The following is a 14,139-nucleotide window of genomic DNA, read 5'->3' on the forward strand; positions in this document are numbered from 1 at the left end:
CCTACATAAATTACTACAAAAATATATATATATATTTTTTTTCCTTTTGTGTAGTCCCATTAACTTTTCACGCAGGAGGTTTCATTTTACAGCTCAGTGAACTCTGGAAATAAATACTTGGGATATTTTAACAGCAGTGCACAAAACATGAACTGCATGTTAGTTGGAGGTTATTTTCGTAACGATTCAGGTTAAAAAAAAATTTTGCTGGATAAAGAAAGTTTCATCATTAAATACAAATCAAATAGAAATTTAATACGAAGAGGGTATATTATGCTGAATATAATACCAATCAAGGCAACATCCACTGCCTTTCCTATCACTATTAAATGGGCTGAATCTCAAGAATTGAATATGAACCAATTGCATGTGTGATGCAAATACAGGCTCCTGCAGTGGAAAAAAAAGTTTTTTCCTGCTTCCCTTTTATACTGTAGATAGTGTGCATTTAAAATCAATTATTCAAAAAAAATTGACTCTCCAAAATACCCTCACTCCCAGTTTTTTTTTTTTCAATAACTAAAATTCTACAAGATGTCCATAAAGTCTGGAATCACTAAACTGATTTTTTTTTATTTAATTTTTTTTGTTTTTGTTGCAGGCTTGCAACCACAAATAATAAGTATGTTTTTAAGCTTACAAGAGGATATATAAATCACTTGTGTGGATAAAGCATGGACACATAGAAATAGCTGCAGAGTTCAATAACAGTCGTCTGGGGAAAAATTTAATAAATTCACAATAGCTCAAATTTCAAAAAATTTAAGGAAACAGATTCCCTTATTGATAAATCTTGGTATTCTTGTCTCAGCATACCAAAAGAAATTCAAGAAGTAATCATGGTGAAGATTTATGCCTGCCTTAGAAAATCAGTTAATCATACAGCCTCTGAACTGAATGTTTCAAAGAATGCAGTTCTTAGTGTTTTGTGCACAGAAGTTTCACCCATGTAAACTTCAAATCCATCATCTTTCAGAAAAACATCCAGACAGTTAAGCAAAATGTGCATGTAGTTTTTAGATGGAATGAGTGGTGTTGTTTTCTGAGAAGGCCAACTTTTATGGCAACAGAGGTGAATGAATAAAACTCCTGTTATTGGTTGCAGTAAAATCCCCACTAGTACATTGGAAGTAAGCAACAAGCAGCAGAGAAATCAGTGTTTTGGTGTATTATACAGAATTAGAACATTGGACTATTTTTCTTTAAAAGCACTGTTACTGTAGAGGATTACCTGAATGTGCTTGGTAATGAGTTTATGCCATAACTTGGTGGCCTGATAGCCAAAACTGACTTGTTATGCAAAATGGCACACTACCACGTTATACATTTGACAGATTGGATGTTATATCAGTCAGTGGAGTAGTGTGATCGTCTCAAAGATTGCCTCATTTGAATCCCATGGATTTGGGGGGGGGGGGGTGCTTAAAAGTTAAAAGTTAATTTTTACAGAATAAACTTGCAATGCCTTGAGGATAGAATCATACAGGCAGTTACATCCATCAATGCTGACATGTTAAAAAATATTCAAAGAAACATGCTTTGTCATTTACAGAAATGTTTTGAAATTGGTGGTGCTGTTTGCATTGATTTTGCTTTAGCAACACACTATTGTATTATTAGTGGTACTGAGATACTAATGGTGCTCTTTAGTTTTTAAATGCTGTGCTGTGCTGAATTAGCTACTACTTTGTGTCACATTTTTTAAACCCAGGGTCCTGAGCTGGATATCATTATTTTTCTCTTTTTTGGTGATTCTCTTCTACTTTTGACACACACACACACTCACACTCTCTCTCTCTCTCTCTCTCAGGTAAATTGGGAATTTTTTTTTTTTTTGGCTGATGTAGCATAAGCCTCTGGCTTCCTTGCGCCATATAGCTAATAATAATAATAATAAACTTTTATTCCACTAGTATTTTCCATTAAAGCTTTTGAAACTGTTCCACAAGAAAGACTGCTGTACAAATTGGAACAGTGTGGCTTTAGGAATAAGTTGTTACTATCGTTACTACTATATGCTGTATCCCCCACTCCACTGTGTACAATATTTATCAGTGATATTGATGAAGCCATATCAAGCTTATTGCCTGAGTTTGCAGATGAAACAAAGATTGGCTTGGTGGTTAATGACAGGAAACAAGGTATACCCTGGCAGCAAGACTTAGAAAAATTAAACAGATAGGCTGAGAAGTGACATTGAGGTTTAACATTGATAAATGCAAGGTACTGCATATAGACAGCGGTATCCCAGAATAACATATCAGTTAGGTGGTACCATACTCGAAGGTGGTGGAGAATGTAGGGGTAATTGTACAATCTGACATGAAGTTCTTTGAACAGTGCAGATAGGCTGCCATGACAGCCCTTGGGATTTTTGAAATAATATACAGGAATTTTGCAAGCAGGGATAAGGAGTTAATTATTCCATTGTGTTAAGGTAGAGGTGGGGAACCTTTCACATTGGAAGTCCATATTTTTTAACCAAAGATACTTATTAGGCTACATGTTGAGAATTAAATATATACAAAAAAATATATATTTTTGTAGGCATATTTGCAATTTTAATTATAGCCTATTATTGTATGAGGAATTTAAACAAAAAAAATTAGCAGTCATTTATTTGTTTAGCAAAGATGATAACAAGACTAAAAATGGACGAACTTAGACAACAAACTATTTAATGACTTTTTTGCGACTGCTTAATGGCAGATAGTAGTCTGATATTTGGTTCCAACATCTTTGAGTGTAGTTTAATTGGTCCTCCAAGTGAATATCTATCATCTGAGATCTCAAGCTTGTTTTAATTTGTGTCATATATGAAAATGTTGATTCACAACAGTAGGTTGTGCCAAAACAAGATAGCATTCGACGAGCATGTTGATGTAGACATAGGTATTCAACAGAATTTTTCCATATTTGAAAAGGATTTATTATTTACTTGAAAAGTATTTCGTGTCAAATAGAGACTTCAGAATATTATCTTCTGAGAGCCCAATTAATTCCATTTGAAAGTCATCAGGTGCTTTGGAGACATCAATCAGGTGTGGTTGAAAAGCTAGTTTCAGTGTGAGATCATGTTTCTCAAAATCAGCAAACCTTTCATTGTATTCTTTAGTCACTGAATCTAGAACAACTGTGTAAAGCCGACCGGGCTAGCCGAGTGGGTAAAGTACCTGCCCGGCAACCCAAAGGTCGCGGGTTCGATTCCTGCCTCGGGCTTGGATCAAAGTACTGCAAAAACCTTGGGAGGTGCAATATGGCCACAGAAGCCGATGCGCCAACAACTACCAAATCAAAAAAAAAAAAAAAAAAAACTGTGTATTCTTTCATGTCACATTTCCTTAATGATTTATTTGTACCCTGTTAATTAATTACTTTTGCCAGTTCAGGAAAGTCAGCATTTTTCCGAAATGCCTGTATTTTAAGCCACATCTCATATATAGATTTGGTTTTACCTTGCTAAAAAATATTCAGATAATTTTGCTTTGACATTATATCACGCAAAAATGCAATATCTCTGCAGAATTCCACTTTTGACAATTCACACTGTTGATTCAGTTCCTCAAAAAAGCTTGTGATTTGTTTTCTCAAAGATAAAAGTTTGATAAGTATTGTTCCTCAGGACAACCAACACACTTTAGAATGATATGGCAGATCCACACTGAACGTTTCGTCATCAAGCTGAAGCATATTGTAAAATTGGCGATGTCGTGATGTATTTTGCTCGAATGTGGTTTACAATATCTATAACTTTATTTAATGTGTCACTTAAAACAGTGGATTTGGCACACAGATTCTGCTGATGAAGAATACAGTGAAAGGTAATCAAAGTATCTGGATCTGGCAATTCTTTCCGTAGTAACGCAACAAATCCTCATGTTTTCCTCTCATGGAAGATGCGCCATCTGTGCATATACTTACTAAATTACATAAACTCAATTTCGCTTCATGTCACTTTTCTTTGAAGATGGTGTCCTGGCAGTAAGGGTACTTACTGCCAGGACACTCGTTGTGACAATGAAAATCCGCAGTTATAACAAATAAAAAATAACACCTGCACTGAGTCAGTAATGTCAGTGGATTCATCCAAGGCGATCGAATAATAAATGTCTTTGCTTTCACATATTGCATGAAGCTGTTATGTTATATTACGGGCTAATTCATGTTGCCAATCAGTTATGAGACTACTGGCAAAGAAGAAAAATGCATGGGATGCATATAAATTATCATGCGACACAGAAGCCTATGGCAGATATAAGCTAGTCTGTAATCAAGTCAAAAAGGAGATTAGGCAAGTGAAGGCAGATTACGAGAAATCTTTGGCAAAGGATGCTAACAAAAAGAGCAAGGATGTCTTTACTTATAAACTCTGAAAGAAAGGGGATGAATCAGATTGGTCCACTTGATATCGATGGTTCGACTGTTGATGATCCTGCTCAGATAGCAAACAAACTGAATGAGTATTTTGCATCTACATTCACACATGAGGAGTTATTAAGGAAGGAAAATGCCAGAAGGTTATCAAATTGTAGAAGGGTGCTTAATGATTTTGTAATAACTGAGAGCAAAGTGGAGGAGAAATTGTTGAAGTTAAACATAAGAATGGCATCTGGGATGGATGGGATCTATCCAGTTATATTAAAGGAGGCATCAAAGGAAATAAGCAAACCCCTTAGCCATAATTATGAGAGCATCCTTGGACTCGAGGGAGGTCCCCATGGACTGGGGATGTGCCAGTGTATCCCCAATTCAGAAAGGGGGCAATGGTCAGGTCACGCCTTGAGTACTGCATACAGGTCTAGAGGCCTCATTTTAGGAAGGATGTAGATTTGCTTGAGTGTGTACAGAGAAGGGCAACAAGATTGGTGAGAGGAATGAAGGGATCCTCTTACCAAGAGAAGCTAAAGTTCTGCAAATTGCAGCAGCTGGAGACTAGGCACCTGCAAGGTGATCTGATTGAGGTGTATAAGGCCTTGAATGGATTGAGCACGCTGAATTCTAATGGGATTCTTCCACTTGCTCAGATTACGAAGTTGAAGAATAGATGTGCGGAAATTTGCCTTTAGCCAGTGGGTGGTTAATTGCTGGAACAAACTTCCATCTGTTATGGAAGTTGATAGCTTAAATAAATTCAAGGAGGAACTGGACAAACATTTAGAGGGAATGGTTGTGAATTTTTTTTTTTTTTTTTTTTTTTGGCTGATGCTACATAAGCTCATACACTTGCTTTCTTGCATCACATGCCACTATTACTTTAGCTGAATCTAAACATCCAACAACTTCAACAATGCATTCCCTTGTCCTGACGTAGTTTTGAATGCTTGTTGCTGCTTTCCATCTTTCATTTTCTTAAGTGCAGACTTTCGAGGTTCTCCTTCTAGTTTAGATATTTGTTGTCCTTTGAGGTCTATATCATAATGCTTATGTGCATTATGAGTCCTGTTTCATACATAATGCTGATATGCATTGTATTTCTTCACTGTTGCCAATAAGTGAAGAGCAAAGACATCGTTTTATTATTTACTTCAACAACATAATACTGCAATTCCCATTTTTCATTGAATACTCTTTTCTTCCTTTAATGTTCTTTTCTTAATTCTTGTCATAATTGGATTACCAGTAAAAATTAAAAACGAAATACACAGATTGATTGAAGATTCAATTTTAAAGGAAACAAGCACTGGGGAGAATGACTGGAATGTCAACTGATACTGATAGCAGTCACTGAGACGAGTATTTACTTTAATATATAATTCATTAGTATTTTCCTTAACTAGAAAAGGCAAATGTATACATTTTCTTTAACATGTTACAGTTCTTTCTTAAGAAGCTCTCAGGCCCTGTGACATGAATCACTGGTTGGTTGCCAGTTCGCCACTGACAGACCTCTCACTAACTATACAGTTATCGATATAAATAATTTTACCTCTTCATTTTGTTTTATTCTCTATCAATCTATCCAATATTTTTAAGCCTTTTATGTTTATTTTGGTAATGTACGTCATTAATGTAAACTAATTTATATAAGGAGAATAACGATATATAAAAAAGAGAATTAGATAAAATTTACCTTAAAAATATTTTGACTTTGGTGTTGTCATGAAATAAAAGGTGGATTTTGCATTTGAGAGAAAGATAAAAGGCTGCAGGTTCCCCACCCCTGGTATAAGGCAATGGTTATGCTACATCTTGGGTAGTGCATACAGGTCTGGGAGTCTCATTTTAGGAATGGGTGCAGAGAAGGGCAATGAGATTGGTGAAGGGAACAAAAGGGTGACCTTATTAAGAAATGCTTCAGTTATGCAAATTGTAGCATTTGTTGACTAGGCACCTGTGAGATCTGATTGGCATATTTAAGGCTTTGAATAGATTGATTAAAACTTAATGATGATAGTATTAATATTGGCAATGATGCAGGAAAGCAAGCTTATACAGAATCATCCAAAAAAAAAGCCAATACTTTACATCTCACCTTTTAAGAGTGTCTAGTTCTTCCTTGAATTTATTCAAACTGATCACTCTACAACACCAGATGGGAATTTGTTCCAACAATCAACCACCCACCAGCTGAGGGCAACCATCCTTCCTCAGTTTGAATTTATGCCCCCTCATGTATAGTGTGAGTTAGAAAAATTAAATGTGCAAAATAATTTATCATTAATTTTGCACATCTCATTGGTATCGTTGCTCTTCTTTGCATCCATTCAACAGATTCACATCCTTCCTAAAATGAGGCCTCCAGACCTGTATGCCCAAGATGTGGCACTGCCTTATACAATGGGATAATCACCTTCTTATCCCTTCTGGCAAAATTCCTGTATATCACTGACACATGGGTTGCCCTTGCAGCCTATTTACACTGATCAAGAGAACTTTAAATTTGACTGCACAGTTACCCCCCCACATCTTTTTCATTCTCCACTACTGTCACTATTGTACCATCCAGTCTGTATGTTATTCTAGGATTGCTGCTGCCTGTGCATTTGTCAATGTTAAACATCAATTGCCACTTCTCAAACCATCTGCCTAAATTTTCTATATCTTGTTACAGTAGCGTATACTCTGATTACTGTTGTTAACTGCCCTATCACTTTTGCATTGTCTGCAAACTTGGCTATTAAGCCTGATATGCCTTCATCAGTATCATTAGTAAATGTAGAAAACAATAATGAAACCAGCACTGAACCCTGGGGGGAATTTGTTAATAACATTAGTCCAAGCAGAGTAGTGCCCATTGATAATCACTCTGTCTACTCGCACTCAGCGATCCCTTTGCCCAGCAACTTGCCCCTAATGCCAACACTGCTCCAATTTGTACAGCAATCCTTTATGAGCAGCAGTATCAAAAGCTTTTCTGAAATCTAAGTATATGATCTAAAAAAATTTTTTTTCATCCAGTGCCTTTGTTACTGTGTCATAGTATCCATTCAGATTGGTTGGACAACATCACTTCTTAAAAAACATACCCTGACTGCAGTGTAACTGCCTTCCTGTTTAGATTGTCCTGCATTACTTCTTTAACCAGTGACTTCATTATTTTCCCTGGAACAAAGTCAAGCTAACAAGTCTGTAATTACTTTTGTCACCTTTTGATTCCCCTTTATGAAATGAGGATACATTTGCTTATCTGCAGTCCTTAAGGATGCTCTGAATCCAAGGATTCAGACTCCCCTGAATCCAAGAATGCTCTCATAATCATGACTAAAGGTTTGCTGCCTCCCTTACTATAATTGGATAGATTCTATCAGCCCTGGTACCTTTTTTTTTTTTTTTTTATATCGCACGTCTCCAATACATAGTCTATATGCCGAAGCTCACGAACCCCCTCTCTCTATCAGAAGGCAACAACTTATATTACGCTATGCATATAAAATAAGATCTATGCCTGAACACCCAAATTGGGAATTACTTTTCACCTCCCAACACAGCAGGTTATACCATAACCGCCCTACTGCTAACCGACCATTAGTTATAAGAATAAGACATCTTCTAGAAGAACTTAATCTGAGTTTTGATAATATCTCAAATACCCCTCCACTATTCCTTGCTCCGTGGAGCATTACTCCACCTTTATGTGATAAATACCTTAATAAATGGGATAAATCTGCACTACATAAAGAAAATTTCTTGCAATTATACCTTGCAGTGGTGGAGCAATTTCCAAACTTTGTTGTAGTTCATACAGATGGGTCAAAGAATGACACCCACGTTGGAATCGCCGCAGTTTTCCTGAACATAACATTGGCCTACCAACTGCCACATGAGTTCAGTATATTTTCTGCCGAATTATTGGCAATTCAGGTTGCACTGAAGCATATCGAGACCTCCAATATTGAAAACAGTATAATTTTCTCTGATTCTCTAAGTGCACTTCAAGCCCTGGAAAACACCATGAACATCACCCACCCAGTCGTAAAAGAAATAACAAACACTTTATATACCTTATCTGAGCTTGGAAGAACCATACATTTCTGTTGGGTCCCAGGACATATGGGAATTGCAGGAAATGAATTAGCAGACAATGCCGCAAAAGCGGCTGACTTACCACCTGATGTACAGTGGAGAGTTCCACATCAAGACTATAGACGAATAATACAGAAAAAATGCATGTACCAGTGGCAATCAACGTGGCAAAAGCAACTTGAAAATAAGCTTCGAAGTATCAAGCCAAATCTTGAGCAATGGCCTTCAAGTCTCAGTGCAATTCGACAACAGGAGGTAATACTAGCTCGTCTCCGTATAGGTCACACTAATATTACTCATGGTTACCTTTTAAGAGGGGAGATTCACCCCCAGTGTGATCACTGTAAAACAGTGCTTTCAGTGAAACATATCCTTGTGGAATGCACAAAATTTGCAATAGAACGCCAGAATCACTTCAATCCAGCCTCAACTGAAGAACCACTAACGCTTAGTTCACTTTTGGGCAATAAAACAGATGTCTCAAAGATTTTTAACTTTCTCAAAGCAATCAATGTATATCACCTCCTTTAGCTAGTCAACAATCAGTTTCCTGACTCTCGATCCATAAAGAAATAGGATAAATACTAACCTATGTATGGCGCATTATGGCCGTAGACGCCCATGCGCCAAAAAAATCCCCAAACAAACAAACAAACCTTTTTTTATATATTTAGCTTCTGCAATTTCACTTACACTTTCCTCTCAGTTATCACAAAATCATTCAGCTTCCTGTTAGAATCTGACACACTTCTTGAATCCCTATCCCTAAAAAATTCCTCATGTGTGAATGTAGATGCAAAATACCTATTTAGTTTGTCAGCAACCCAAACAGAATCATCAACAGTTAAACCATTCATATATTTTAACTCTTTCTCAGAAAACACAAGGGGGCATTAACTGAAATTGAAAAGGGATAGGATAAATAAGAAAAAATTTCCTTTCAGCCAGAGATTAATTGATTTTTGGAACAAAGTACCATCTGGTGCCATGGAAATGGGTAGTTTGAATAAATTTAAGCAAAAATTTAGATTGTGTCAGTGGCGACAAATGATGCAAGAAAGCAAGCTTATAAAGCATCAGCTAAAAAAAAAAATAAAAACTCCCACATCACCTTTTCTGTCTCCAAAAATTTGCCTACTTCTTCCTTAAATTTTTATAGGATAGTAAAGGGAAATTGTTCCCTTATTTGTACCTTTTTGAAAATTTTCATCAACTGTTATAATGCTGATCTTTAGGTCATTGTTTTTCTTTTTAATGTTTAATCTTTCTTAGCACAAACCTATCACAAATATTTTTTTCATATGCATCCAGAAATTTTTTTTTTTTTTTTTTTTTTCCCTATTCTTCCATTCCTGGCAGTAAGCAGCTGTATGCAGCAGTAAGCAGCTGTACATAACAGATCTGTACAGAGCTGGTGCTCTGTACAGATCTGCTATGTATGAAATTGTTCCTGCATTTGGGAAAGCATCCCAAAACATAATCCTTAACTCCTTCCAAAAAACAGCAGTTGGGTTAATTTATTTATTTTGAACGCATTCCTAGTTAGGATCCTTGGATTTGACTTGCTAATAGCACTTGGCCTTGAGACTGACTAAACTCAAGATACTGAGGAGGAAATCCACGACTACAGACAGCTGGTCCTGACCCCCCCCCCGCACACTCCACTCGGTACAGTATTGCTAACATGGCTACCGAGGCCCAGTTGGGTTAATGACTGCCACCACAGAATGTCTGGTTTCTGCTGCATGCCTTTTCTGTAGGTATTTCCAGGATTTTTCAATTGATATCAGTAATTCTATCTTTTTTCTTAAGCCATTCAGAATGTCTGTGGTAGTCATTATCAAAACCTCTGAACCCTCAGAAGTAACCTTTGTCATATATTTTTTATACTATTCTCTTCAACAGTCATTCAGCATGCATGTAATTTCTGAAAGTTGAAGATCTAACCTATAGATGTTCAAATCCAACACATTTTTTCTTTTGCTTTTCAATTCTTGCTTCCAGGGCTGTGCAAAGTACTTAGATCTCAACACAGAAGATACTCCTCAGTGTTGTGTATAATTATTACAATCCTCAGTTACAGAAAAAAAGATAGGTGTTGCTGCTTCCTGAATCCATACATACCTAAGTTCTGTTGCTCACTGTAGCAGTTTATGTACCACCTGTTTGGGTTTCATTCTTATTCCTAAACTGGAGTTTAGTAAAATATTTGTTTTAACCATCTTATGAAACAATCAATTCTCCTCCCAAGAGCACCCCATGTGATTTTAATAACCATACCAAACCAGCCATCAGGCCTCTTTGACATGCAGTGGAAGACTTGGCAGTATAGTAGTTTTACCACTGACCAGAGTCATTTTTTTCTTTATTTCCAATGATGGTGGCAGTGACTTATAAAAGAGCTTTATAGTGATGGGCATGTTAGTTCAGCAGAGGTATAGCTTTTGTCCCAGTAGCTCATATTCTCATGCACACCACAAACCAAACTGATAATAGTACATAAATAATTTGCAGACATTGTAATGCCTCGCAGCTTTGGTATAATCTCATCAGTTTTCAAAAAAACTTAACCATTCCATGTGGTATTAGATAGTGGTGCCAGTTAATTTATTAATATGCCAGTTAATTAATATGTATAAAATATATAAAGAAGCTATGTTCCTGGGGTGACATTCGTGGTACTAATATGTATACTGAATGACTGAATTTATACATTAATACAAAAATACATTATCCACCGGTAACTGTGTTGCTGATACTGCCATAAGTGGTTAGGGGTGCCTCCGTAGCCAGGTGGGCAGGAGCAGCAGTGCGTAGCACACGCTTCTTGATTAGACTGGGGTTCAAGCCTGTGCCCACCAAATACGGAGGATGCGGAAAGGTCAGGGAATGACCACCGCATATCCCCCTGGAGCAATATGGCCTAAGCTGCTAATGCTCCTAAAAAACAAACAAACAAATAAGTGGTTAGGATGAAGATGAAAGACTCATCTGGCCCCTGCGATCCACACTTCAGATGGCCAAGTGATCAGCACATATAACAAGTTTTCTTAACTTGGAAAATCATCCAGATTTTAACAAGTAGGCTCATGTGGTCCAGTGAAGTCCATGCCAACACATCACTGGTTATGCTGTATTGAGATTGAGAGAAATGTTTTTTTTTTCCCCTTTGGAATAACTTTTGTAAAAGTACACATGTTTGTTGAGATGATCATGTCTGCTTTGCAGCAGTTGCTTTCAAAGATACAGAATTTGTGAAATAAAATGCCAAAAAAAAAAGAATATTAATAATAAAAGTACAATATAGTGAAATAAAGAATGATTTTGTCTTCTAGAGTCACATCTTGCCTGGAATCACAAGGCACACACCAGCATCCAAAAAAAAAAAAAAAAAAAAAAAAACTGAGATAGCATTTAAATAATTACTAAATCTGCAAATGTGTTAAGTTTTGGTTTATTGAATCATTTGTCATTACTAATATTAGATACTTTCAGAAAAAGGAAAATAAAATTTTAGTTTGCTTTGTTGGTATTCTAAGAAATAAAAAGTAAACCAAATTATTTTCCTTTTTTATTTTGTTGTTTTAATTTTAAAATTAAACTTTTAGTAGATTTATGCTAGACAAGCATTCACTAAAAATATTGAATGCTTGGGTACACGAGCAAGGTGGATATCTCCAGTAAACTCGGTAAATATTAATGAACCAATAACAGTTTTAATTAAATTGTGTATTAATTTTAATAAGATTCTGTTGTATTGCAAGCTGGTTCAATTTTTTTTTTTTTTTTTTTAATATTTGCCTCTAATCATAGGTGCCAAAATTTAACCAATTTTGGCACCTATGATTAGAGGCAAAAATAAGCCTGTGTGCCAGTATATCACAAAGAATACTAGATGCACAGGGTATTTAAGTATATTTTACATGAATATGTTTCCTCAAATTTACTGTGGTAACAATGAAGTTGGAATTATCATAGCATCTTACATACTGGGATTTCTACATATCTATTTTGAAAATCATGTATTAAAGCCTGTATATCTATATATCTGCCTATTTGAGATATTACTCTGTAGTTGATTATTATTATTGAATATCCATTGTTAGGTGACTTTCGTATATATAAGCCCCATCACAGATATACTTTATCATGAGCAGAAGGCAGACTCCTAGTGAGTTTTTGAAGCAGATCATTGGCAGACCTGTAGTAGTGAAGCTAAATTCAGGAGTGGATTATCGAGGTTAGGAGTTTTTTTTTTTGTATAGCATTTATTTTTTTTTACACTATTATTAAATGATTATTTTTATATGTGATAAATTATAAAACTGAAGTGTGAAACAAAACACACCACTGAAAATTTTTATTGTTCACTGTAGAATTAAAATGTAACAGTCATAATCTTGATGAATTAAATGACACATGAACCTAAAAAAAAAAACTGGTGGTACCAATCAGAATTCATATTCTTTCTTGCTCACATTACAAAACAGTAAAAATTAGATAAAAACCAATCTAATTGCACAAAGAAAATTTGGTCAGTAAGAAAAGATGCAAGTTTTGAATACCTATATTTTTTGATGTGTTGGACTAACATGAGTTTGGTTTGTTAAAACATAAGATGTGGCAGTTAGGTGCACTGTGGTGGGAAAATTCTCTAAGCAAGATGGAGTAGACTACTGAACAAAATGTTTTGTGTGGAAAGGGTTTATCAAACTAGAACAAAGGTTCAGAAAGATTGATAATTTCAAGATTAGTAAAGAAGTTTGAACAGTCTGGTTCTGTGATAGACAGTAAAGTCATATGTGATGATAGGGTCATCTCTAATTGTATGCTGCTTGTAAATAAACTATGAGCAGACAGTTTGGCCTCAGTAGCCCTTGTGTCATTAAAACCACCACCATCATCATCTCTAATTGATATCATGGACAGTATAGAATTAGATAGTTATAGCTGCTGTGCTTGCCAGTTCGAAATCCCTGCAATTATTTCCTGTGGGAATTGTTGAAGGATAATGGCAGCAGGAATAATTCATGTAGTGTTGAAATATGAAAGTTGGAATCACAGCTGCTGTGAAGGGCATCTTTCAAGAAATGCTGGCTGCAGTTATGGTAAACTCCATTCAATGTCTGTGAATGATCTTGGATGCACAGGAGTCGTGTGTGAATATACTTGTTGAGTATGTTTTGCTTGAATAATAAACTACAATGTCTTGTGTGTTCAGTGATACCAAACTCATCAGTGTCAGCATTATACCTAAAAGAAATAGGTATTCAATGTCATCTTTTCTTGATGATCCTGTATGGGAAACACTAAAATATAACGTTAAAAGCAATTGACTATATAAGCAGTGTACTTTGATTTAAACAACAGCGGAAGAAGAAAACTTTTGTTTTTAAATGCATGATTTTTATTTTTTTTTATTTATTTTTTTTTAAAATTTATTATTTATTTTTTTTTTTTTGGTTAAAGCAAATGATTATTTTTAAACAGTTTCTTGTGAGGCACATGCAAAAAAAAAAGTGAATAAATGTCTTAAATCCAGCAATATGTATACTTTTAAGATATGTCTAGCAAGGAGTGAATTTAATTTTTGAATTTCAGTATTCCTATTCATTTTTTTTATTTACTTATTCGCTTCTCCATTGCACAAGGTTTTATGTGGGATGTTGAGAATCA

The 14,139-nt window shown here is 35.6% G+C and overlaps 1 protein-coding gene across 3 annotated transcripts in view; it reads left to right on the plus strand.

The window, feature by feature from the left end:
- LOC150090572 (U6 snRNA-associated Sm-like protein LSm6) overlaps positions 1–14,139 on the plus strand; it is a 64,067-nt gene that overhangs the window by 35,488 nt on the left and 14,440 nt on the right. For all 3 annotated transcript variants that reach the window (XM_090371667.1, XM_090371658.1, XM_090371676.1), the window contains one exon: positions 12,570–12,703. In XM_090371667.1, coding sequence (XP_090227793.1) covers positions 12,613–12,703 — 91 coding nt within the window. In that variant the 5' untranslated portion in view covers positions 12,570–12,612. The remainder of the gene's footprint in view (positions 1–12,569; positions 12,704–14,139) is intronic.

Source organism: Mastigoproctus giganteus, chromosome 1 (genome assembly GCF_048544385.1).
Source record: "Mastigoproctus giganteus isolate SK-2022 chromosome 1, ASM4854438v1, whole genome shotgun sequence".
NCBI classification, from domain to species: domain Eukaryota; kingdom Metazoa; phylum Arthropoda; class Arachnida; order Uropygi; family Thelyphonidae; genus Mastigoproctus; species Mastigoproctus giganteus.